Raw genomic sequence first — 23,798 nt, 5'->3', positions numbered from 1 at the left:
GGCCGCCCTGCTGTCATTGTGTGGGGACAGGTGCTGAGCCGCTCCAGGACTGGGGAAGAAGCCGCCAGCTAATCCTGCACTGGGGGCAGAGCGGCTTCTATGTGGGCCACTCTCTTCTAGGGTTACTTTCTTAGGTTTCCTTGGCAGTTTTTTTTTTTTTAACCCTATGTTGACGGGTAGGTAACTATGATCTGGTGCCTAGTTGTAATAATAGCAGTACATTGTATAGCTGTATATAGATAGAGGCTCCTGCTGTATACACCGGTTATTGTCTCTATTAATGTATATTAGTGTTTCCCAGCCAGGGTGCCTCCAGCTGTTGCAAAACTACAACTCCCAGCATGCCCGGACAGCCTTTGGCTGGCTGATGTAGGTGGATCTAGTTTCACCCTGGGTATAGTCAGGTGACTACAGTCTCACCTGCACAGAAAGGGTTACATCACTTTTATATATAGTTTACATAAGTAATAACACTATATAATCTACTCTTCAGTATCTAATTTGACGCTCAAACTCCCATCAGAACAGAAAGTGTCATTTTAATTCTTCATTGTATATTATGCCAGTCAATGGAAACAGAAGGGTAAATATTTGTACTTGAGGCAACAATGTTAAATATGGTAGAAGATCATTCATTCCTTTCTTGGATACTGTGGGTCATGTGCCATGAGGATGGGCACCACCAAAATACACACAACGGGGGTAGAAGATTTTGACGAAAAATCAATAAGTAATAGCGAAAGTGAAAGACGGGCAAATATGAGATCATGGACATCCAAATGATTAATAGGAAAGTAAATTAATATTTTGTATATGTATAAAATATATATATAATGGGGGAGACACTTGCTTTATAGGTATTGGCATTTATATGAGTCGAAAATATACATTTGTTTTTTGTTTTCTGCTTGGAGAGGGTGTTGTATATGTTTGTTTTGTTTTTAACTAGTCTTTGTGGTTTATTTTAGTGTACTAATAAAACATTATATATACATTATTACTTGCTAATACTCCTAAAAGTGGGGCATGCTATAGCCACTGGAGACCATTGCTATAGATAGACCCTAGGTCAGTGTTTCCCAACCAGCCCAGGGCATGCTGGGTGTTGTAGTTTTGCAACAGCTGGAAGCACACTGGTTTGGAAACATTACCCAAAGGCTGCATTCACATCTCGTTTTTGCAATCCGGTTGCCGTATCCCATTTCTGTACAAAGAACGTACGTCTCCAAACCGGACCGAAACGTATGAAACCGTTTATGCCTCCTCACATTTTTAAACCGTATACGGTTTGAAAACGTATGTCCGTTTGCATACGTTTTAATACGTTTTCCTTGAAAAAAAAAAAACAGATCTGGTTTTATGTTTGTCAACACTTTAAATAAAGTTCTTCTATTATTGAATTTGCAAAAAAAAAGAAAAAAAAAAAGAAAAAGAAAAACAGTATTGTGCAAACCGGATGTAACCGTACGCACATACGGTTCAATACGGTTACCATAGAACTCCATTTTAAAATAACCGTATACAGGTTGGATACGGTTTTTGACCGGGACACACAACCGTAGTAGACTACGGTTTGGTGTACCGATGAAGACCTAATAAACCCGTAAATGATGCAAATCGTACACAACCTGATGCTACGGTTGGCATACGGTTTACAATGAAATGTCTATATATACGGTTTGCAATGTGGTTCGATACGTTTTTTTCAATGAAACCGGATACGGTAACCGTATTGCAAAAACGAGATGTGAATGCAGCCAAAGCTTTGTGTGTGCCTTTACAATCTAACATACAATAATAATACTATATATGAATCCATAAGAAAGATAAAAGCCTCAATAATCTAAGGCTTACTATTCAGCTTCTTGCAGACTGGGGGGGGGGGATTTGTTATATAGCCATGTGCATGGTCAGATTCTACACAGCGTCCCTTTAAATGTTGTTGAAAATGACACATACTATGAAGCCATGACAATAGGTGACATGCCTGGCCTGACTATCAGGTGCTTCTTTTGCAAGCAGGAAGGCATCCTGTATTACATCTGACTAACCAGCCGCTCCCATTTAGAAACAAAAAAGGATAAAAATATCACATCTCGTGCTAGGTTCCCAAAAGAGTTAACTCATTCATAACTATGGTTTACATTGTGACTACCTGTGCCTGCTGTGATTGTCATATTGTATGAATTGTGACACATTGATACAAGTGCCCACTATGAAGGAGATTTATCATACTTTTCAAATGTATGGCTTTTATATGAAATGTTTTTTTAACTTACTTTTGCTTACATGCGACCTATTTATCAAATAGATAAATAAATCGTATGTAAGCAAACCCTGGGAAACCCGCTTACAAAAGCATTTTTTAAAGCAGAAAAGTTTTCCCTTATGTTAATAGCAGAAGTTCTTTATCTACCTTTTATTACCAGTAGCGTTACTAGAGAGTGATGGGGAGGGGGGGGGGCGTACCGCATCGGATGATGCCGCAGAGCTGTCGGCGTATCACTGGCCGTAGCGATGTCCCGCCCGGTCGTGATAGGCTGAGCCCACTGTCATGTAAGAAGCCGGCCAGAGCTCCTTACATGACAGTGGGCTCAGCCTATCACCGACCGGGGTCGGGACATTGCTACGGCCGGTGATACTCCGACAGCTCTGCGGCGTCCCCATCCCCAGGAAGTGGAATGACTTCAGCACTGCCGGACCATGAGGCCTGTACCGGACCAACGGGGGCTCGTAGGAAGGTATGTATGAGTTTATTTTGTTTAATTTTTGAGGCCCGGGCATATATAAAAGTGTTCCACTACAGTTGTCCTTTAATGTAGCAGCTTTGTTTCATGATGCAGAACAAGAACAGTTGTTAAAGTGGGTGTTAATGTCCTTTTCTGCAGACGTATGCACTTTCTGTAAGCCAGGTTGGACCTGGAATACATAAGCGACGTTTACATGGAGATGCAACTTTTTCGCTTCATAAATAGCAACTATCGCATTTGATAAATACATGACCACTGCAAATTAAAAAAAAAATTACTACGTGAGCAGATTTCAGAAATGTGCTTTGGAATAAGCAAAAATCAAAAAGTCGCAGCTTGTATAGAAAAGTCACACGTGCACAAGTACGTGCAATATTTTTACGCAAAAAAAAATCTACTACGGTGCTTTATAAATCTGTGTTTTTTATTAATTTTATGTTTGTTTTTCTAGTCTAGTTTTGTTACGTGAATACTTCTATCAATGGACACAAACAATGAAAGTGCGAAGGACCGACTACCCAGGTAATTTCATTACTTTCCTATAGTCAGATCCAGCAGCTTAGTGCTGGTAAATATAGTGAAGTGTCACAGACAGACAGGCGGGGCAGCAGTGCTGGAGCAGTATTTCCTGGTTCATAGGTGTGTATGTTGTTCCACCCATTTATGACAGCATGAACTGTTATTGTATAGTTACATTATAGTTATTACCACTATGATTACGTGTATTGCTCTCGACGTCAGGACATGTGTACATAGCTGATGTATCTGACAATGTCAGAAGAATTGATTGTCTTTGTGTAAAGAAACTGTTAGTATAAAAACAGTATTTACTGTTTTCTTTCCAATTTGAAATTACATTGGAATTATATAACTATTGGTGGTGTTGTCTTGTTTCTTAAAGCAGACCTGTCACTCACTTAAATACACTGCCCTTTACGTTCTACTGCTTGGCTAAGAAGCAGAATGACAAAATAAAATTAGAATCATAGAGGTTTACATTTTTGTAAGACCTGACTCTTTTGTTTTTCTACAAAAAAACACTTTTTTTCAAGCTAGTTTTTAATCATTTGCATTCACAAGGAGAACGCTTTTCCCAGTCACAGCCAACATGTATGAATGCAGTCAGTAGCCACAGTAAAGCCTCTAGATACTGTATGTCTTTGACATGTGTGCTCTATAAACTCGGACTTGTGCTTATTTGAATTTGTAAGACTAAAATTGCTTTTAGCGGTCAGCGTTGGCTCTTACTACAACACTTCAAATAATACTTCAAGCAAAGCATCAAGCATTGCACTGACAAGTACAGTATATACTTCATATACATCAATATACAGTAAGGTACATACGCTGCTTGGAACAATCAAGAGTACACTTTAAGTGTTGTTGTCATTAAAACTTTTGACATGCGATGTTGAGACTGTGAGTTATTAGCCAGCCAGCCGAGAGATCATCTATTTCTCCGCTTAGACCTCTTTTGTAGAAAAATGTACTGATCTCTCGGCTGGCTGGAGAGCGGAGCACAATGACACCCGCTTCCCTGGCTAATAACTCACGACTGTAGCCAGTCTCAGCAGTGAAACCTGGTGCGATTAACAACTTTTGACGTGTCTAAGCGACCTATCAAAAATGTTTTTAATTAAAGTAACGCTTTAACCCCTTAACAACGAAGGACGTATATTTACGTCCTCTGCCGGCTCCCGCGATATGCCGCGGGGTCACGTGGAGTCCCCGCGGCATATCGGGTCGGTCCCGCCGGCTATCAACGGCCGGGACCCGCGGCTAATACAGGACATCACCGATCGCGGTGATGCCCTGTATTAACCCTTCAGACGCGGCGATCAAAGCTGACCACCGCGTCTAAAGTGAAAGGATCCCGGCTGCTCAGTCAGGCTGTTCGGGACCGCTGCGGTGAAATCGTGGTGTCCTGAACAGCTTACAGGACACCGGGAGGGCCCTTACCTGCCTCCTCGGTGTCCGATCGATGAATGACTGCTCCGCGCCTGAGATCCAGGCAGGAGCAGTCAAGCGCCGATAACACTGATTACAGGTGTGTTAATACACGCCAGTGATCAGCATGAGAGATCAGTGTGTGCAGTGTTATAGGTCCCTATGGGAGCTATAACACTGCAAAAAAAAAGTAAAAAAAAAAAGTGTTAATAAAGGTCATTTAACCCCTTCCCTAATAAAAGTTTGAATCACCCCCCTTTTCCCATAAAAAAAATAAAACAGTGTAAATAATAATAAACATGTGGTATCGCCGCGTGCGTAAATGTCCGAACTATAAAAATATATCATTAATCAAACCGCACGGTCAATGGCGTACAAGTAAAAAAAATTCCAAAGTCCAAAAAAGCATATTTTTCGTCACTTTTTATACCATTAAAAAATGAATAAAAAGTGATCAAAAAGTCAGATCAAAACAAAAATGGTACCGATAAAAACTTCAGGTCAAGGCGCAAAAAGTTAGTCCTCATACTGCCCTGTACGTGGAAAAATAAAAAAGTTATAGGGGTCAGAAGAGGACATTTTCAAACGTACAAATTTTCCTGCATGTAGTTATGATTTTTTCCAGAATTACAACAAAATTAAACCTATATAAGTAGGGTATCATTTTAACCATATGGACCTACAGAATAATAACATGTCATTTTTACCGAAATATGCACTGCGTAGAAACGGAAGCCCCCAAAATTACAAAATGGCGTTTTTTCTTTGATTTTGTCGCACAATGATTTTTTTTTTTTCCATTTCGCCGTGAATTTTTGGGTAAAATGACTGTCACTGCAAAGTAGAATGACGTAGTGATACAAAAAATAAGCCATAATATGGATTTTTAGGTGGAAAATTGAAAGGGTTATGATTTTTAAAAGGAAAGGAGGAAAAAACGAAAGTGCAAAAATTGAAAAACCCTGCGTCCTTATGTGGTACAAAACTTTTAACTATCCCTGAGCCCGAGCTACAGAAACTAAAAATACAAACTTTAACTCGCCTTCCTACGTTCCCCAGTTGCGCCGATATTGGCGTCCCCCTCCTCCGGCACTGCTGCTCTCCTTGCTTCTATGGCTCAGAACGTCACACAGCAGTCAGCATATTGCCGGCTGCAGCGATGTCCCATCTCGGCCAGTGATAGGCTGAGGGCACTGTCATGTAAGGAGCCCTGGCAACAGGAAGAAGGCCTCCGTGTCTGATGACTCACGATACAGGGGCCGGAGTATAGTGATGTCATGGCTCCACCCCTTGTGACGTCACACCCCGCCCCCTCTATGCAAGCCTTTGGGAGGGGACGTGACGGCCAACAAGCCCCCTCCCATAAACATGCATTGAGGTGGGGAAGCGTGACTTCACTAGGGGGTGGAGCCGTGACGTCAGAATACTCTGGCTCTTGTATCATCAGACATGGAGTAATCCTCGCTCCATGAGGCTGATGATGGGGTGCTGCTGGAGAGATTACAGGGGTTCCCAGTGGTGGGACCCTCCACGACAGGGGAATAAGGGGATAAGATGTCTGGGGCCGCAGTACCCCTTTTAAAGTGTCCCTGTCATTTAGAGAGAAAAGTTTTGATCGCTCAGGGTCAGACCTGCACCAAGCTAGGTAGTGCTGGAAGTGGCGGGCTTCAATATCTGGCTGGTCACAATCTATCCAGCTGCCCTGGATGAGCTCCTTAGACTTTTAATGCAACTAAACAGAAATTAAATTGCTGATAATTTAAAGATTGTTCGTGGTCTGTGCACTAAGACCCCGAGCGATGAAAAACTTTTGATTTATCTTAATGTAATGTAGATGATGATATTTTTTATGTCGTCGTGCTTTTAAAATCTTGCCAATAAAAGGGAAGTTTTAAAGGGGAAATCCAGGCCTAGACATCTTATCCCATATCCAAAGGATCGCAGGGGTCACACCCACCCTGCTGCACCCACTTGTCATCAGCCTCACGGAGAGAAGATTGATGACTCACGATACAGGGGCCGGAGTATCGTGCGGTCATGGCTCCGCCCCCTTGTGACATCAAACCCTACCCCCTCAATGCAAGTCTATGGGAGGGGCCCTGACGTCACAATAATCCGGCCCCTGTATCGTGAGTTAGACACGGATCTTCGCTCCATGAGGCTGACGACAAGTGGGTGCAGCAGGGCGGGTGGGACCCCCGTAATTCTTTGGATACGGGATAAGATGTCTAGGGCCGGAGTTCCCCTTTAAAACTTCCCTTTCATTGGCAAGATTTTAAAAGCATTATGACATTAAAAAAAAAATGGTCACATACATTAAAACCTATTTGGGAGGACCACCTAAAATTACACTGACAAGTGGTCTTCTATGGGGGAGGTTTTCATAAAGAAAATATTCCCTATTCATAATGTATGATGGGCAGAAAATCCATTACAAGAAATGTGGTCTGGATAAGGAGGTAGTCTTTTGGACAGTTTTCACAGTATAGAAGATAGATAAAGTTAGGCTCCAACAGGCTTTTAGTGCTAGTTACACTAAGTTCAAACAGTTTACACAGTTCAAAGGAGCTTTTTATATACCAATGACCTCTATGATTGGGCTAAACTGTTATGCAACTTAAGGTGTGTCTTGAAATAAATTGTAACACCTGTATATCATATAAAGGAGTACAGCTAGGTAATACAATTTTTTGTAAGGTTTAGTGATACTGAGGTTTAGTGAAGCGTGATTAAATGCAGTTTGTTATTTTCTAACCATATGTAAAGTGTGTTTAGGCTGTAAGATGCATAACAACTTATTCCAATCATAGAGGTCATTAGTGATGTTTATATGTGATGTATACTGGCCTTGGAACAATCTTCAAATCCATTCCCCTTTCATTTACTTTCTTGTTGCCTCTGCAGTGCATCTTTTATTTTTATTTTTTTATTCTTTTTTTGAGCAATGTATTTATACAATGATATTATACACATCTTATGGTGTTTAGTGCACTGGCTTGTGCCCTATACCCCAGGGACAAGAATGTAAATTAGGAAGAAAGTGTAATTAATATAGTTCTATAAAACTCTGTGGCGATATTTATCAAATTTTGTGCAGCAGAGAAGTCACCCATAGCAATCATGCTAAACATGTTTTGTAACCTACAAAGGTTGCTTCCTCAGTAGCAATAGTATAGCACATATTTCTCTACTTCATTTTGTACTATGTAATGGCCAGTTTCTTGGTTACCTTGCATTGTACATTAACTTTGTAAATTCGGACATTTTTCCCTTTCCAAGATCCAATGCTTATGGCTTGGTCCTGACCCCTGAGTGCCTATGGGTGCATGCACGTTGAATTGCCGTGTGCATAAACTCTTTACTGAACATCAAATTACAGAAACACACACACAAAAAAAAAAAACTCTGATCAGAACCCATATGGTCTTAGGCTGTATTCACACCACGATTGCAGCCTACGGTTGCTGGATCCAGCTGGGGGAGGGGGAAACCGGGCGCTCCCGTACCCCAGCCGGACCGGCGCTGAAATTCATTCACTTTAATGAGCCGACCGGAGTCAAACAGTGACTCCAGTTGGCTCATTTCTGCCCCGTATCTGGTTTTGTGACCGGACCTAAAACCGTAGTATACGGGTTACGGGAGCGTCCGGTTTTCCGGCAACCGTAGGCTGCAATCGTGGTGTGAATGCAGCCTTATTCAGATAGCTGTAATGCAACCACATTTTTAAACCTTCATATTATGGCAGCAAGTCCGGCCTGACCATGGGTCTTATGACCCAAACTAAGAAAACCATTGGGATAATGATGCTGTTGGTTTAGGTCTTCTCCTTTAGACCTGTCCTCCCTGCCAGAACTTGCTCCTATATAGCATGATTTAAGGTATAGTTGCATTCTGAACAAAGCCTAACATTAGAGAAAAATCCATCAAAACCTCCTAAATAGATACTGTTTATACTACTACTATTAATGTTTTTTTTTTTTTTATTGCTCTTGTATATTGCTCCAGTGTATTAACGCTATGTTTGAATACTAGGGTCGATTCTTATGGATTTGAAAGATCAGAAGAATTTGATTATGCTTTTTATGAAGATTTTTATTCTCGATACATGACAATTCTTACAAGAAGAGCTATAAAATGGTCTAAAATAATGCAAAACTCCACGGCAGTGGAGAAGAGCCTGAAAGGTAAAGATGGAAATCACAGATCATAACAATTCAATAATTTAGACGTGTGAACTAGGTACAATAAGCACTCGTAGTTAATAGGCATGAGAGCAGCTTTGCTTTAATAGTTAAATTGCCTTGTAACAATCGCTCCAACCCATCTGCACATGACACCATCAAAATATAAGCAGTGTACAGCATTCAGTGTTCTTGTGAGATTGCCGTATATAAAATACAAGCAGTAGTAAATAGTGTGTTTATATTATTGCTTCTTTTTATTATTGTTCCTTTGGTTGAAAAGAGCCCAAACGTGGGGCTGAAACTTCTCACTGTGATAGCATGAGTAAACTAATTTTTCCTTATTTTGCACAATATTGGAGTGCTAAGACCTTGGATCAAGGTAAAGTTCTACCACTACATTATTGTTATATTTTATTGTAGAATTTTTTAAAAATTTTTTTAAAGGAGTGCTGACTCTTTTTTTTTTTTTATATTGGAAGATATAGTCAAATAGCAGCAAGAGCAGTCAAAGACAAGGACATGGGAGTAAAAAAAAAATGTTTTCAAATCAACTGGTGACATAAAAGTTTTATATGGATTTCGCATTAATTCTATTTAAGAATGTTAAGCCTTCCAGTGCTGTATGTATCGGAGAAAGTTGTGTAGTCTTTCTAGTCAGAAACGGTACTCCCTACTTTCCAGAGCGGGAAAGTTTTCTAAGGGGATTTGATACTGCTCTGGACAGTTCCTAAAACTGACAGAGGTGCCATCAGGGAGCACCATTTCTTCCTCCAGGGCACACAGCAGCAGATATATGTACTGAAAGGCTTGAGACTTTTAAACGGAACTAATCTGCAAATCTCTAACTTTCTGCTACCAGTTGCTTTGAATTTTTCTTTTCCTCCAGAGTATCCATTTTAAAGCCCAGTCACTGACTGCCTATAGCACTTGTGGGGATCTTTGATTAGTCTGAAAAAAAAAAAAACAGAGTTGCCAAGGAAGGGGACGAAGGACCCCACTACCAACCACAGCATTTTATCCCATAAATATCCAGGCCGAATAACAGGACTTGTCAAAGTCGCTAACAAGCTATGTCTTACCAGGGAAAATTTAGGAGAAAACTACCAACATAACAGTAAAAGATGTATATACATGAGGGTCATATGATTGCCAATATAAAAAAGTAGATGTGGAAAGCATGAAAAAAAAAAAACAGAAGCTGGTTGCCTCTTCAGGAAGAAATGTAATGGCATCTTGTGTATTCGTTCATAAATAAGTACAGTTACTTCTGTGGAAGTTGTAATCTAACAGATTTAAGAAGAGTAAAGTATGTTAACTCATAAGCTTTTCATACCTTTCATGCAACTGCTGCATTTTGTTCCTCTGTGCTCTAATATGGCTGATAAATCTGCAAATACAAAAAATGAAGGTGCACCTAAGAATCTGTCCACTATGTTTGTGTATTGTAATAAAATAACAAACACAGCCCATAGCTTAGAATCTCCAGAAGGACACCTTGTTGTAATGGAACAGGTACAAGTAGGCTGTCCATATAAGAGTGGTCTTCTGCCACTGTGCCTCCTTGTGCTAGGCAATAAGGAATATTTGCCATCAAAAGTCATTTTGAGGAAATTCACTTCTGAATATATTCAAACTACTTTATGTAAATTTTTAAATAAAGTAAGTCCACTCACATATTCGGGGTTCCACCACATTCTGCCAGGCAAGCAGTACATTTAGTAATGGTGGGTGATATTGTCATACTTATGCCTGTATACAATGTCCTGTATTGCATGGAACGTCTCATATTTATTCAGTATGAATCAATCTGTACCACACCTAAATCCAAAGAGGCTAGATGTATTCAGCCGCTTACTCCAAGCAACATTGTCTGTTGCACAACATTTCTGGTGTCATGCCCCCTTAATCATGTGCCATGGATATATTTTGGTGAATTTTGCAGAAATTTTACTGAGCAGCCATTTGCTAAACCCACACACACATTTTATGATGATTATTATTATTATTATTTGTAAAAGGAATCTGTCAGCTGTATTTTCTGTTGTCAAGGTATAGGAGTAAACTGTACAGTGCCTTGCAAAAGTATTCACCCCCCCCCCCCTTGACCTTTTTCATATTTTGGTACATTACAGCCTTAAGTTCAATGTTTTGTTAATCTGAATTTCATGTGATGGATCAGAACACAATAGTCTAAGTTGGTTAAGTGAAAGGAGAAAAATATATAAATAAAACTATTGTTTAGAAATGAAAAACAGAAAATTACCATGTGCGCATGTATTCACCCCCTTTGTTAGGAAGCCCATAAAAAGCTTTGGCGAAACCAATAGTGTTGAGCGGCATAGGCCATATTCGAGTTCGTGATATTTCGGGATATATATGGACGAATATTCGTCATATATTCGCTAAATTCGCATATTCGTAATATTGGCGTTTTATTTTCGCATATGCGAAAATTTGCATATACAAAAATTTGCATATGCGAAAATTCTCATATGCAAGTTTTCGCATATACGAAAATTCGCACGCCAGTCTCGCACAGTAGTATTACAGCCTTCTTTACACCACACAAGCTGGAAGCAGAGAAGGATGATCACTGTGATATGTACTGTGAAAAAAAATGCGATATTCGCAAATAAAATTCGCATTGCGAATATTCGCGAGCAACACTAGAAACCAATTACCTTCAGAAGTCACATAATTGGTAAAAGGATGTCCACCTGTGTGCAATCTAAGTGTCACATGATCTGTCATTACATATACACACCTTTTTTGAAAGGCCCCAGAGTCTGCAACAGCTAAGCAAGAGGAATCCGTAACCAGATACTGCTATGAAGACCAAAGAACTCTCCAAACAAGTAAGGGACAATGTTGTTGAAAAGTACAAGTCAGGGTTAAGTTATAAAAAAAAAAATAAAAAAATTATTTAAAAATATCCAAATCTTAGATTTGATGGTGCTCCTGGGGATCATCAATCATAACCAAATGGAAAGAACATGGGACAACAGCAAACCTGCCAATAGATGGCCGCCCACCAAAACTCACAGACCGGGCAAGGAGGACATTAATCAGAGAGGCAGCACAGAGACCTAAGGTAATCTGCAGAGTTCCCCATCAGAGACTGGAGTATCTGTACGTAGATGACCGTAAGCTGTACGCTCCATTGAGTTGGGTTTTATGGCAGACTGGCCAGAAAAAAGCCATTACTTTTTAGCTAAAAACAAAAAGGCATGTTTTGAGTTTGCGAAAAGGCATGTGGGAGACTCTCAAAATATACGGAGGAAGGTGCTCTTGTCTGATGAGACTAAAATTTAACTTTTTGGCCATCAAAGAAAACGCTATGTCTGGCACAAACCCAACACATGACATCACCCAAAGAACATGATCCCCCACAGTGAAACGTGGTGGCAGCATCATGCTGAGGGGATGTTTTTCAGCAGCCAGGACTGGGAAACTGGTCAGAGTTGAGCGAAAGGTGGATGGTTCTAAATACAGGGATATTCTTGAGCAAAACCTGTACCACTCTGTGCATGATTTGAGGCTAGGACGGAGGTTCACCTTCCAGCAGGACAATGACCTCAAATACACTGCTAAAGCAACACTTAAGTGATTTAAGGGGAAATGTGTTGGAATGGCCTAGTCAAAGCCCAGATCTCAAGCCAATAGAATATCTGTGGTCAGACTTAAAGGAAATCTGTCACCAGTGTCACCTGCACTAACCTGTCGGTACAAACATGTAGTGCAGGTGACACTGATGACACCGGTACTTACCTTGTCCCATTCCATGCAGGGGATCTCCAGTAATCTCCTCCGTTAGCCCCAGCTCCGGGCACCCGGCTTGGGGCACAGGCAGAGCTTAGTGACGTCACTGGTGCTGGTTAGTGCAGGTGACACTGGTGACAGATTTCCTTTAAAGATTGCTATTCACAAGCACAAACCATCCAACTTGAAGGAGCTGGAGCAGATTTGCAAGGAGGAATGGGCAAAAATCCCAGTGGTAAGATGAGGCAAGCTCATAGAGACTTATCCAAAGCGACTTGGAGCTGTGATTGTCGGAAAAGGTGGCTCTACAAAGTATTGACTTTTGGGGGGTGAATAATTATGCACATTGACTTTTTCTGTTATTTTGTCCTATTTGTTGTTTGCTTCACAATAATAAAATAAAAAAAAATCTTCAAAATTGTGGGCATGTTCTGTAAATTAAATAATCAAAATCCTTAAAGGGAGCTCCGAAAGCAGGGGAACGGAGTTCCCCTTTAAACAATCCATGTTATGTCCAGGTTGGGAGGCACCAAAATACAAAAAAAGTCAAGGGGGATGAATAGTTTGCAAGGCACTGTATATTTTCTGGAGCTGATGGTGGTTGTCATTTATTTATTTAGTTTCGAGGAGGCAGGCCAAGTTGCTCATGTGCCACACCCTTACACCTTCTCACTTAGGCTTTGTTCACACGTTGGAATTTCAATGCGCAGTTCTGCAGAAGAATTCTGCTAGAAATTCCACCAAATTTAAAGCCCATTATGTTCAATGAGATTCCGCTGTCTCATTCACACAGAGGAATAGACAGGTCTCTAAGTTTTGCCAAATTTCAGATGGAATTCCATTGATCTCAAAGAGGCTTTGAATTTCGGTGCAAAAATTCAGCTGCAAGCTTTGCAGAATGGAATTTGCGTGGAATTGCAGATTTCCCCAGTGTGAACATAGCCTTACCCTCACCTTCCAGCACCGCCTTGACTGCTGTACAGAGCCCTGTGCATCAATTAAAGGGGTACTCCGGTGGAAAACTATATTTTTTTTCATATCAACTGGCTCCAGAAAGTTAAACAGATTTGTAAATTACTTCTATTAAAAAATATGAATCCTTCCAGTACTTCTCAGCTGCTGTATACTACAGAGGAAATTGAGTTGTTCTTTTCTGTTTGACCACAGTGCTCTCTACTGACACCTCTGTCCATGTCAGGAACTCTCCAAAGTAGGACCAAATCCCTATAGCAAACCTCTCCAGACAGTTCTTGACACTGACAGAGGTGTCAGCAGAGAGCACTGTGGTAACACTGGAAAGAACTACACAACTTCCTGTGGAGTATACAGCAGCTGATAATTACTGGAAGGATTAATATTTTTTAATAGAAGTAAGTTACAAATCTAATATTGTAAAGAGGGACTCGGCACCACCTAATACTTGCACTAGGATAAGACAATCTATCCGGATACAGCAGTCTGCTAGGTCTATCTGCGTCTTCCCTTGCAACAGCTGGAGGGACTTCAGTGGTGCTCAACGTATAAAGCAAGTCCATACAAAGTATAAGCAATGAAGAAACATTAAAACGGAGCAACTCACCACACTGACCCAGGTGTTCTATGCAAGTTGTTCTTTATTCTAAAGCTTCAACCATGGAAGACAGGCAGGGGAGAGTGAGGACGGGACGCGGGGGTATCCAGTCGGTGACGGGACCGTTTGGCTCCTAAGCGCTTCGTCAGACCGGGATAGTGAGATCACAGGAAGGGGAGTGCTTTAAAACAGGTAAGTTCTGATGACGCCGCAGGTAAACTGCAGGTCATTGGTTCTTTACTTAGATACAAAAATATATGATAAAACATATTATGCAAACATTAAAAGCAGCTTCCTATCAAACGAATCATGAGTATTATGTAACCTATTATTGCAGCAGTGCACCATATTCTTGTTTCTCATTAAGTCCTGGCGGACCGTTTGCATCCGTCCGGATGATCCACCTGACTTCACTTCTTAGGAGTTATTGGTGCCTGTTCACACCTCCTAGGGGCGTTTTCTACCTGTTCTATTCTGGCAAATTTAATTTCATCGGGGTTGTTATGATGCGAGCGCATATGAGCGATAAGACAGGGTGCCCCACCTCCAGTGATTTGTGATTTCAGGTGTTCTCTCACTCTGTGATAGAGGGGCCGAATAGTCTTTCCCACGTAATATCGTCCACATGTGCATATCAGACAATAAACCACGTAATTTGTCTTGCAGGTAAAAAAAAATTCAACTTAATATCCAGCCCACCCAGCTTAATTCTATTCCCTTTTAAGATTATTTTTACATTGCTTGCAGGAACCGCAAGCAAAGTTTCCTATAGGGCGAGAATCTGTTAACCAGTTAGTATTTGATTTTTTTCAACTTTTTCTTTTTGTTATAGAAGTCTTGAATAGTTATGTTTCTTCTGTGTGTTATTATGGGATTCAGTTCCATCAAGGACTTGAGGTCCTCATCCTGCTGTAACATAAACCAATGTTTACGAATTGATTGCTTTATTATTTCGTTCATATTAGTGTTTTTAAAGGTGAAGGTAAACCTGTCATTGCCTGTATTATTTTTTCGTGATTTTAATAAGGAATGTCTAGGGATTTTGTCTACAGTCCTTCTAGCATCTTCAAGTACCTTATCAGGGTATCCCCTCTTTTTCAGCCTATCTTGCAGGGCGTCTGCTTGTACCTTATATTTATCAGGGTCATTATTAATTCTTTTCAGTCTTATAAACTGGCTTTTAGGGATCCCATTTTTTTGTATATGTGGGATGGGAAGAGGCGTAGTGCAATATTGAATTTCTGGACGTGGATTTTCTAAATCCGGACGTGACGATACAATCGTTGATAATGTCTATTTGCACATCCAGAAATTCAAGAGACTTGTTACCAAAAGTATAGGTGAAAGTCATATTCATGTCATTTTCATGATTAAGATGATGTACGAATGCATCAAACTGTGCCTCTGTCCCATCCCACACCACAAAAATTTCATCAATGTAACGCAAGAAAAGTTTAATATTCTTTACATAGGGGTTACTGGTGGTATGATGCACTCGCATCATAACAACAACCCGATGAAGTTAAATTTGCCGGAATAGAACGGGTAGAAAACGCCCCTAGAGGTGTGAACAGGCACCAACAACTCCTAAGAAGTGAAGCCAGGTGGATCATCCGGACGGATGCAAACGGTCCGCTAGGACTTAATGAGAAACAAGAATATGGTGCACCGCTGTAATAATAGGTTACATAGTACTCATGATTCGTTTGATAGGAAGCTGCTTTTAATGTTTGCATAATATGTTTTATCATATATTTTTGTATCTAAGTAAAGAACCAATGACCTGCAGTTTACCTGCGGCGTCATCAGAACGTACCTGTTTTAAAGCACTCCCCTTCCTGTGATCTCACTATCCCGGTCTGACGAAGCGCTTAGGCGCCAAACGGTCCCGTCACCGAGTGGATACCCCCGCGTCCCGTCCTCACTCTCCCCTGCCTGTCTTCCATGGTTGAAGCTTTGGAATAAAGAACAACTTGCATAGAACACCTGGGTCAGTGTGGTGAGTTGCTCCGTTTTCATGTTTCTTCATTGCTTATACTAAGTTACAAATCTGTTTTAAATTTCTGGAGCCAGCTAATTTAAAACATTTTTTTTTCCTCGGAGTACCCCTTTTTAAGGATGGGCAGAAAGGTGAAGGCAAGCAAGCTGTGCCAGGCTGTGACATAAACCTAGGATGCACTGCATCAATGCAGTGTGAACTCAGCCTTAAATTGTAATTTCTTTGCTTGACATGACATAACTAATGTGTATTGTTTATAGTAAAAGTGTATTGAAAATTCCAAGCAAAATATTTATAATGGTAAAACTTGCTCACATAAAAAGATTAGCTGCCACCTGAAAGATCTTTATTTTACAACATCAGATGAATTGCGGGCATCTTCCATTTCCTTAATCCTGATTTGTCCCATATTATTCAAAAGATAAAAAGAAATGTAAGGGTCTGGTTACATCTACTGTGTAGTTTCTATTTATAATAAAGACTAAAACACAGTCCTGTGTGACCGATACAACCATTGCATGTTGGATCCCTTTAACTTATAAAGGGTTTTGTTATGGTGCCTGTCTCTTGACAGGAAGAATAGGTCTTCAAATTGGAACACCGATGCAGATGTTTCAAGAGCCTAAGTTGTCCACAAGCAAAAACCTGCTCCTTGAAAAAGCAATAACTTTTGGCTGTGCCCATTTCTCCCTGCTGAGTTCTAAGCTCTGCTTCAGTTCTTGCATATTGCAATGTTCATGTTTAGAGCTGCCTTGACCCGTAGCCTGGTAGCTAGCCTTTTACATGTTATGCTATGTGATCAGTAGAGATATCTGGAATGATCCCTCATTGCTCCATTCTATTGTTTTAGTGAAGAGATATATTAGGAAGGGCGTTCCTAATGAACATCGCTCATCTGTGTGGATGATTGTGAGTGGAGCACAGGCCCAGATGGAGTTGAATCCAGGATATTATCACAGTGTATTATTGGAAGGACAGAAAAATACAAAGCTTGTGGATACAGTTATCACAGGTAATGCTCTAATATTCGATTAAAATTTTTTTATTTTAATGTTTTCATGGCAAAACTGTCTTTCCATATACTTTTTGTGTGTCCAGTGCATGAACATTAGATTAATTTATGAAGCTAGTGTTCTATCAAACCCAAAATAGGCATTGCAATCCATCCTGTTAAAAAAAAAATAAACTGAACTCTTGAAGCTGCAGATTAATCACAGATGCACAAGACACATGTATATGGCATGGAAAGCACAAGTGCCTTAACCTATTTCACAACTAATGCTGTAATATAACAGGATGTAGCAGTGATTTAAATGAGATTTAGCTGTACCTTTTAAAATATGATACTTCAAGTTATGTTGGTTATTTTTATTTTTTTTTCAGACCTTAACAGAACCTTTCCCGATAATGTGAAATTCCGTAAAAATGCAAGTCCGTGTTTACAGCCGACTTTATACAATGTTTTAGTGGCGTATGGTCAACATAATAAAAGTGTGGGCTATTGCCAGGTAGGTCTGCACTCTATGCCTAGCGTTGGCTTAGCATTTTTGGGATACATACAGTTAAGTAAAATGGATATAATATATTAGAGAAAAGTAATTTATTGGCATGCAAACTGTGTAGTGTGATTAGTTTTCATAAAACCAGACAACAACTGCTTATAATGCTAGGTTTAGCTTACTATTGTTGCTTTTCAGTACTGTATTATGGGTTCAAATCCGACCCAAGCTAACCTCTGCATGAAGTTTGGATGTTTTTGCATTACTTGCATGGCTTTAACCCCTTAAGGACTCAGCCCATTTTGGCCTTAAGGACTCAGACAATTTAATTTTTACGTTTTCATTTTTTCCTCCTCGCCTTCTAAAAATCATAACTCTTTTATATTTTCATCCACAGACTAGTATAAGGGCTTGTTTTTTGCGCGACCAGTTCTCCTTTGTAATGTTCTTTATTCTGAGGGTCAATACGATTAAAATGATACCCATTATTACATACTTTTATATTATTGTTGCGCTTAAAAAAAATCACAAACTTTTTAACCAAATTAGTACGTTTATAATCACTTTATTTTGATGACCCCTAACTTTTTTATTTTTCCGTATAAGCGGCGGTATGGGGGCTCATTTTTTGCGCCATGATCTGTACTTTTTTTTGATACCACATTTGCATATAAAAAACTTTTAATACATTTTTTATAATTTTTTTTTAATAAAATGTATTAAAAAAGTAGGAATTTTGGACCTTTTTTTTTTTTTTTTTCGTTCACGCCGTTAACCGTACGGGATCATTAACATTATATTTTAATAGTTCGGACATTTATGCACGCGGCGATACCAAATATGTCTATAAAAAATTTTTTTTACGCTTTTTGGGGGTAAAATAGGAAAAAACGGACGTTTTACTTTTTTATTGGGGGAGGGGATTTTTCACTTTTTTTTAATTTTACTTTTACATTTTTTTATTTTTTTTTACACTTGAATAGTCCCCATAGGGGACTATTCATAGCAATATCATGATTGCTAATACTGATCTGTTCTATGTATAGGACATAGAACAGATCAGTATTATCGGTCATCTCCTGCTCTGGTCTGCTCGATCACAGACCAGAGCAGGAGACGCCGGGAGCCGCACGGAGGAAGGAGAGGGGACCTCCGTGCGGCGTTATGAATGATCGGATCCCCGCAGCAGCGCTGCGGGCGATCCGATCATTCATTCAAATCGCGCACTGCCGCAGATGCCGGGATCTGTATTGATCCCGGCACCTGAGGGGTTAATGGCGGACGCCCGCGAGATCAGCATCAGCAGCCGGGATCAGCCGCGCATGACACGGGCATCGCTCCGATGCCCGCGGTTATGCTTAGGACGTAAATGTACGTCCTGGTGCGTTAAGTACCACCGCACCAGGACGTACATTTACGTCCTGCGTCCTTAAGGGGTTAAGAGTGGACCATGAAAATGACAAATACATTTTTTTATTTTTTTTTACAGTGGTTTTTAGGGGTTAAATCAAAAAGCCCCCCTAATTGTGTAATGCAAATTCTTCTGCATATAAAAATACCCTGTGGTGGTCCTAAATTATTTGAAATACAATGGGGCTTAGGAGTCATAAAGATAACAAAGCGCTTATACCCTGATAAAATCAGTGGTACTACACTTATCAGAAATGGGGTGGGTGATTTACTTACAGTGACCGATCTTTTATATAGAAAAGGGCACGGCCTCAAAGTTAGTAAAAAATAAATAAAATAAAAAACAGGTAGGTGAACGATTTTTCTATACCCCTTTTTTGTGTGGTGGCAATGTGTATGTGCATCACATTTATTAAATGGTGCAGGACGTGATAAATATGGGGCTAGTAATATTCAATTACATACTATATTACATATGCAATTTAACTTCACTATACCAGTTTGTATGGTTCCTCCTCTGCGACTTTTTTGAGATTTTTTTTTTTTTTTTTTACCTGTTGTGCAAAAGATTATGTAACTTTTTTTTTAAAATGTTCTCCAAAGACAGTTTTGTAAGCCAGGTCTGAGATTGTATACGATATTTTTTGAAACTCCTAACACTCTCCCTGACAACTAGAGTGCCTAATGGCACATCACCAGCACAGGCTCAGACATGGCTATCCTGGAGGTGGCATGGCAACCACCTCCTACCTAAAGCAGTAGGGTAACGTGTGCTGTCTCTGACAGCACTTATCAGTCTCTTCTTTCGAGTTACATAGGCCACATTGACCCAGAAGTGCCGTGATATGCTGGTCTTGGGACCCCCTCAGTGATGTGCTGGGATGTGCAGTTTACCAGGGTGCACATGTATGCCTTGCTTTAAAAATAACATTGTTGATCCTGTACAGAGAACACCATAAACAATACCAATAGTAAATTCCAATATTGCTGATTTTGGTTGCATCCCAGAAAGAAATGCAACAAAAAGTACAAAAATACTTCTGATAAATACTAGATGAACCCTTATAAAGCCCCACATTTGACATTTTTAGTACAGAAATATATAAAAAAAAAAAAAAAAAAAAAAAAATGGATATTGTTGTAAATGTGTTTACCTATAGAACAAGATGTTGGTTTACCATAAAATGGCATAAAAATGTAATCCCCCAAAAGTTGTGGGTATTTATTTTTTCCCCTCATAAATAAGTTTTGAGTTTGAGCCCTGCCTCTCTAATTAATCAAAACTGATGGGACAAATGGATTCAGCGAGAACAATGCTGAATGAAGCGGCTGAGCTAATGCTCAACCCACCTGAATCCAAACTCCTTACTGCGTCACTCAGCAAGGGAAACTGTGTGTTCTGGACTGCAGTTTTAATGGTTGGTTGGTGTTAGGATCTATTTCTCCCTGTGATCATTCAACTACAGCCGTGTAGATTAGCAGACAGATTTAATTCATATGCATCGATACAGATGGATGTTCTCTTACTTACAGAAAAAACAGCTCCGCAGAAGAAAATAATGCCCCAAAATAGATCACACCCCTTTTATAGGGCAACCTCTAAGTGTGAGCTGATTGGCTAAGGAACTCCGGTGGATAATAGTGTGTAACTTTATTACCAATCACAGGATTCCTTTTACATTTTCTTTATCATAGAAAAAGCTTGTTATCCAACAAAAGCCTCATTATTAACCAAGGTAATTTGGATAGTTTTCGAGCATCACTGGGCGCTGGCCAGAACAAAGACAATGATCAATAGAAACTAGATGAAACAGGCCAACACTATCTAAAGTTAGACAATATATATATGGAAATAGAGAACATAGATATCAAAATATAATTCTATTAACATATTCCCTCCTCTGACATCTATGTTCATTTCAGCATAAGTCCCTTCCTCAGCTGGGTTTTTGGACTTTGCTTCATAGAGAGGGAGTATCATCATACGCATCTTCTTCCAGAGAAATAGTTTGGTACATAGTTGTTGTCACAGCAGTCTCAATCAGTTTTTAAAGGGGTACTCCGCCCCTGGCATCTTATCCCCTATGCAAAGGATAGGGGATAAGATGTTAGATCGCCGCGGTCCCGCTGCTGGGGACCCCGGGGATCGCCGCTGCGGCACCCCACCATCATTACTGCACAGAGTGAGTTCGCTATACAGGGGCCGGAGCAGCGTGACGTCATGGCTCCGCCCCTCATGACATCACGGCCCATCCCCTTAATGCAAGTCTATGGCAGGGGGCGTGACGGGGCGGGCCGTGACGTCACGAGGGGCGGAGCCGTGACGTAGCGATGCTCCGGCCCCTGTATTGCCCGTCATTACGTGCAGAGCGATCTCGCTCTGCGCAGTAATGATAGCGGGGTGCTGCAGCAGCGAACCCCGGGTCCCCAGCAGCGGGACCCCGGCAATCTGACATCTTATCCCCTATCCTTTGGATAGGGGATAAGATGTCTAGGGGCGGAGTACCCCTTTAAGATAGTCCTCGAATGCAGGGAATGCAACAACATCCACAGGTCACCAAGATGGCCAACACAATTGCGATGGAAATGATGGCTGACTTCATTAATCCAGTCCATCTTCCAAACCTTCCCTCAAGCCAGTCAGTGAATGGGTCACTTATTCCTGAGTTCTCTGCCAGCTCTTATGATAATGCAGTCATTCCTTCGATTGCTCTGGTCATGAGTGGCCTCTTTTTCAGGGTAACTCTAACAGGATTTGGAGGGGCATAGCCAGTTGGACCAAAGTACAATCCCTTCGGGCATTGGCTGGGATCCTAGCTCTTAGCTGTTTATCTCCTCATAACCACCAGACGTCGGCCCTTTGGGTATCATGCTCAACCCAGCCACCATCTTTCCCTTTCTTGTTATTCCTCTCCATACAGTAGTCATCAGGCAAAGATCCCAGGTTTGTACCGCTCTGCTATGGGTGGGGCATGGTAGGGCGGTGGCCGTCGTGCATAGCACACTGTGTCATTCACTTCATCTACCAAGGGCAATTAATTTTGGGGCTTACATAAATTACCCTTTTTGTTGTGGTTTCTGCCCTATTCTGTGCCTGCTGCAGCCATTCTTTAGCTGCCAACAGACCGTATCTTCTTTGGCCTTTGTAACTAAGGGATTTACTTTTATCTACAAGGTTCTGTCACCCCTTAATAGTTAATTTCCCATTAAATCCACAGTCTCTTTCCCATTTGTGACAGTATTTGAAATTTTTTGGGATCTTTGCCATGCATACATTTTTTATCTCAATCTAAGGGAGCAGGCGGAATGCAGCAGCAACACAAACAGGTGCAAGCAGATCCCTTACACAATCTATTCCCCATTGGGATCTATTCTAGGTGTCCGAAGAGCGAATTGAAAACAGGAATAACCCCTCTGGGACTTTAAATAACAAACAAAGTAGTAAAAGAACACGTACACATAGAATAATAACAAAAACATTTCTAAAATAACAGGAGCAAGGAAAGACAAATTAACCCTGGGGTTATCAACAGTAGCTTTTCCGTAATCTTTTAGATTACTTGTAGCTACTTCTGTACAGAATCAATAACTCAATATCTCTCTCAGGTACCAATCTTTTTGTTATTTGTCCCAGACGACAGGTAGTGTCTATTTATATTAGGCTACACCCCAAGAAAGCCTCTTCGGCCCCTGTATTATCCAGATCTCTCTATCTGGTATCAACACAGTGCCTGTCTTCAGCCACTATGTCACCAAGTTGTTATACGATCAACAACAGTGCCGGTGTGCAATCCTCTTATACAACTCAAATCACCTCTAGCAAAGAGAAAGAAAGAGATAAAGAAAAACAATCTGTGTTACCTCTCAGACGACATGGAGTGCTGGATCAATCGGGTTCGGAACCAGAATGTGGGCCTGAGTCCCGATAACAACCAGCCCGTTTCACAAAAACGTCTTTTTGGCCTCAGCAACTTTAGACTCAATACTCACTGAGTATTTTGGTCAGTACTGTTCAACCCAAAGTCCACTCTTTGTTTCCGGCAATCGAAGGACCATTTGTTAGGATCTATTTCTCCCTGTGATCATTAAACGCCAGCCATGTTGATTAGCAGACAGATTTAATTCATATGCATCGATACAGATGGATGTTCTCTTACATGCAGAAGAAATCGCTCCGCAGAAGAAAATCATACCCCAAAATCGATCACAGCCCTTTTATATGGCAACACTCTAAGGCTAGGTTGACACTACGGAATCTGCGGGCAGAAAATTTCCGGCCAGAGATTACGAGTGTGGCCAGCGCCGACTGAATCAGTTAGCGCTAGTACCGTGCAGACACTGCAGTCTCCAATAGACTGCAATGTGTTCCGCCAGTATTTCCGCCTGAAGAATGAGCAACGCCATTCTTCAGGCGAAAATTTTCAAGCGGATTTTCCGTTCAAAAATTCTGCTTCACAAATTCCAAAGTGTGAATTTGTGAACGGAAATCCATTCACTACACTATACATTTTAGCAAGCGGAATTTCTGCCTGCAATTTCAAAGCGGAATTGCAGACGGAAATTCCACAGTGAACCTAGCCTAAGTGTGAGCTGATTGGCTAAGGATCACTGGTGGATAATAGTGTATAACTTTATTACCAATCACAGGATTCCTTTTTACATTTTTTCCTTTTTATCCTA

At 40.6% G+C, this 23,798-nt stretch overlaps 1 protein-coding gene across 4 annotated transcripts in view; it reads left to right on the top strand.

The window, feature by feature from the left end:
• The window catches only part of GRTP1 (growth hormone regulated TBC protein 1), a 59,632-nt gene that overhangs the window by 1,776 nt on the left and 34,058 nt on the right, over window positions 1-23,798 (top strand). For 2 of the 4 annotated variants that reach the window (XM_056555819.1, XM_056555818.1), the window contains exons 2-5: window positions 3,202-3,272; window positions 8,730-8,881; window positions 17,060-17,221; window positions 17,593-17,717. In XM_056555819.1, the coding sequence (XP_056411794.1) occupies window positions 3,232-3,272; window positions 8,730-8,881; window positions 17,060-17,221; window positions 17,593-17,717 (480 nt within the window). In that variant the 5' untranslated portion in view covers window positions 3,202-3,231. The remainder of the gene's footprint in view (window positions 1-3,201; window positions 3,273-8,729; window positions 8,882-17,059; window positions 17,222-17,592; window positions 17,718-23,798) is intronic. The other 2 variants (XM_056555821.1, XM_056555820.1) reach the window with 1 other exon arrangement.

The sequence above is a fragment of the Hyla sarda genome, chromosome 2, assembly GCF_029499605.1.
Source record: "Hyla sarda isolate aHylSar1 chromosome 2, aHylSar1.hap1, whole genome shotgun sequence".
Classification (NCBI taxonomy): Eukaryota; Metazoa; Chordata; class Amphibia; order Anura; family Hylidae; genus Hyla; species Hyla sarda.
Note: the sequence above shows the minus strand (reverse complement) of the source record. Positions and strands in the feature narration are given on the sequence as shown.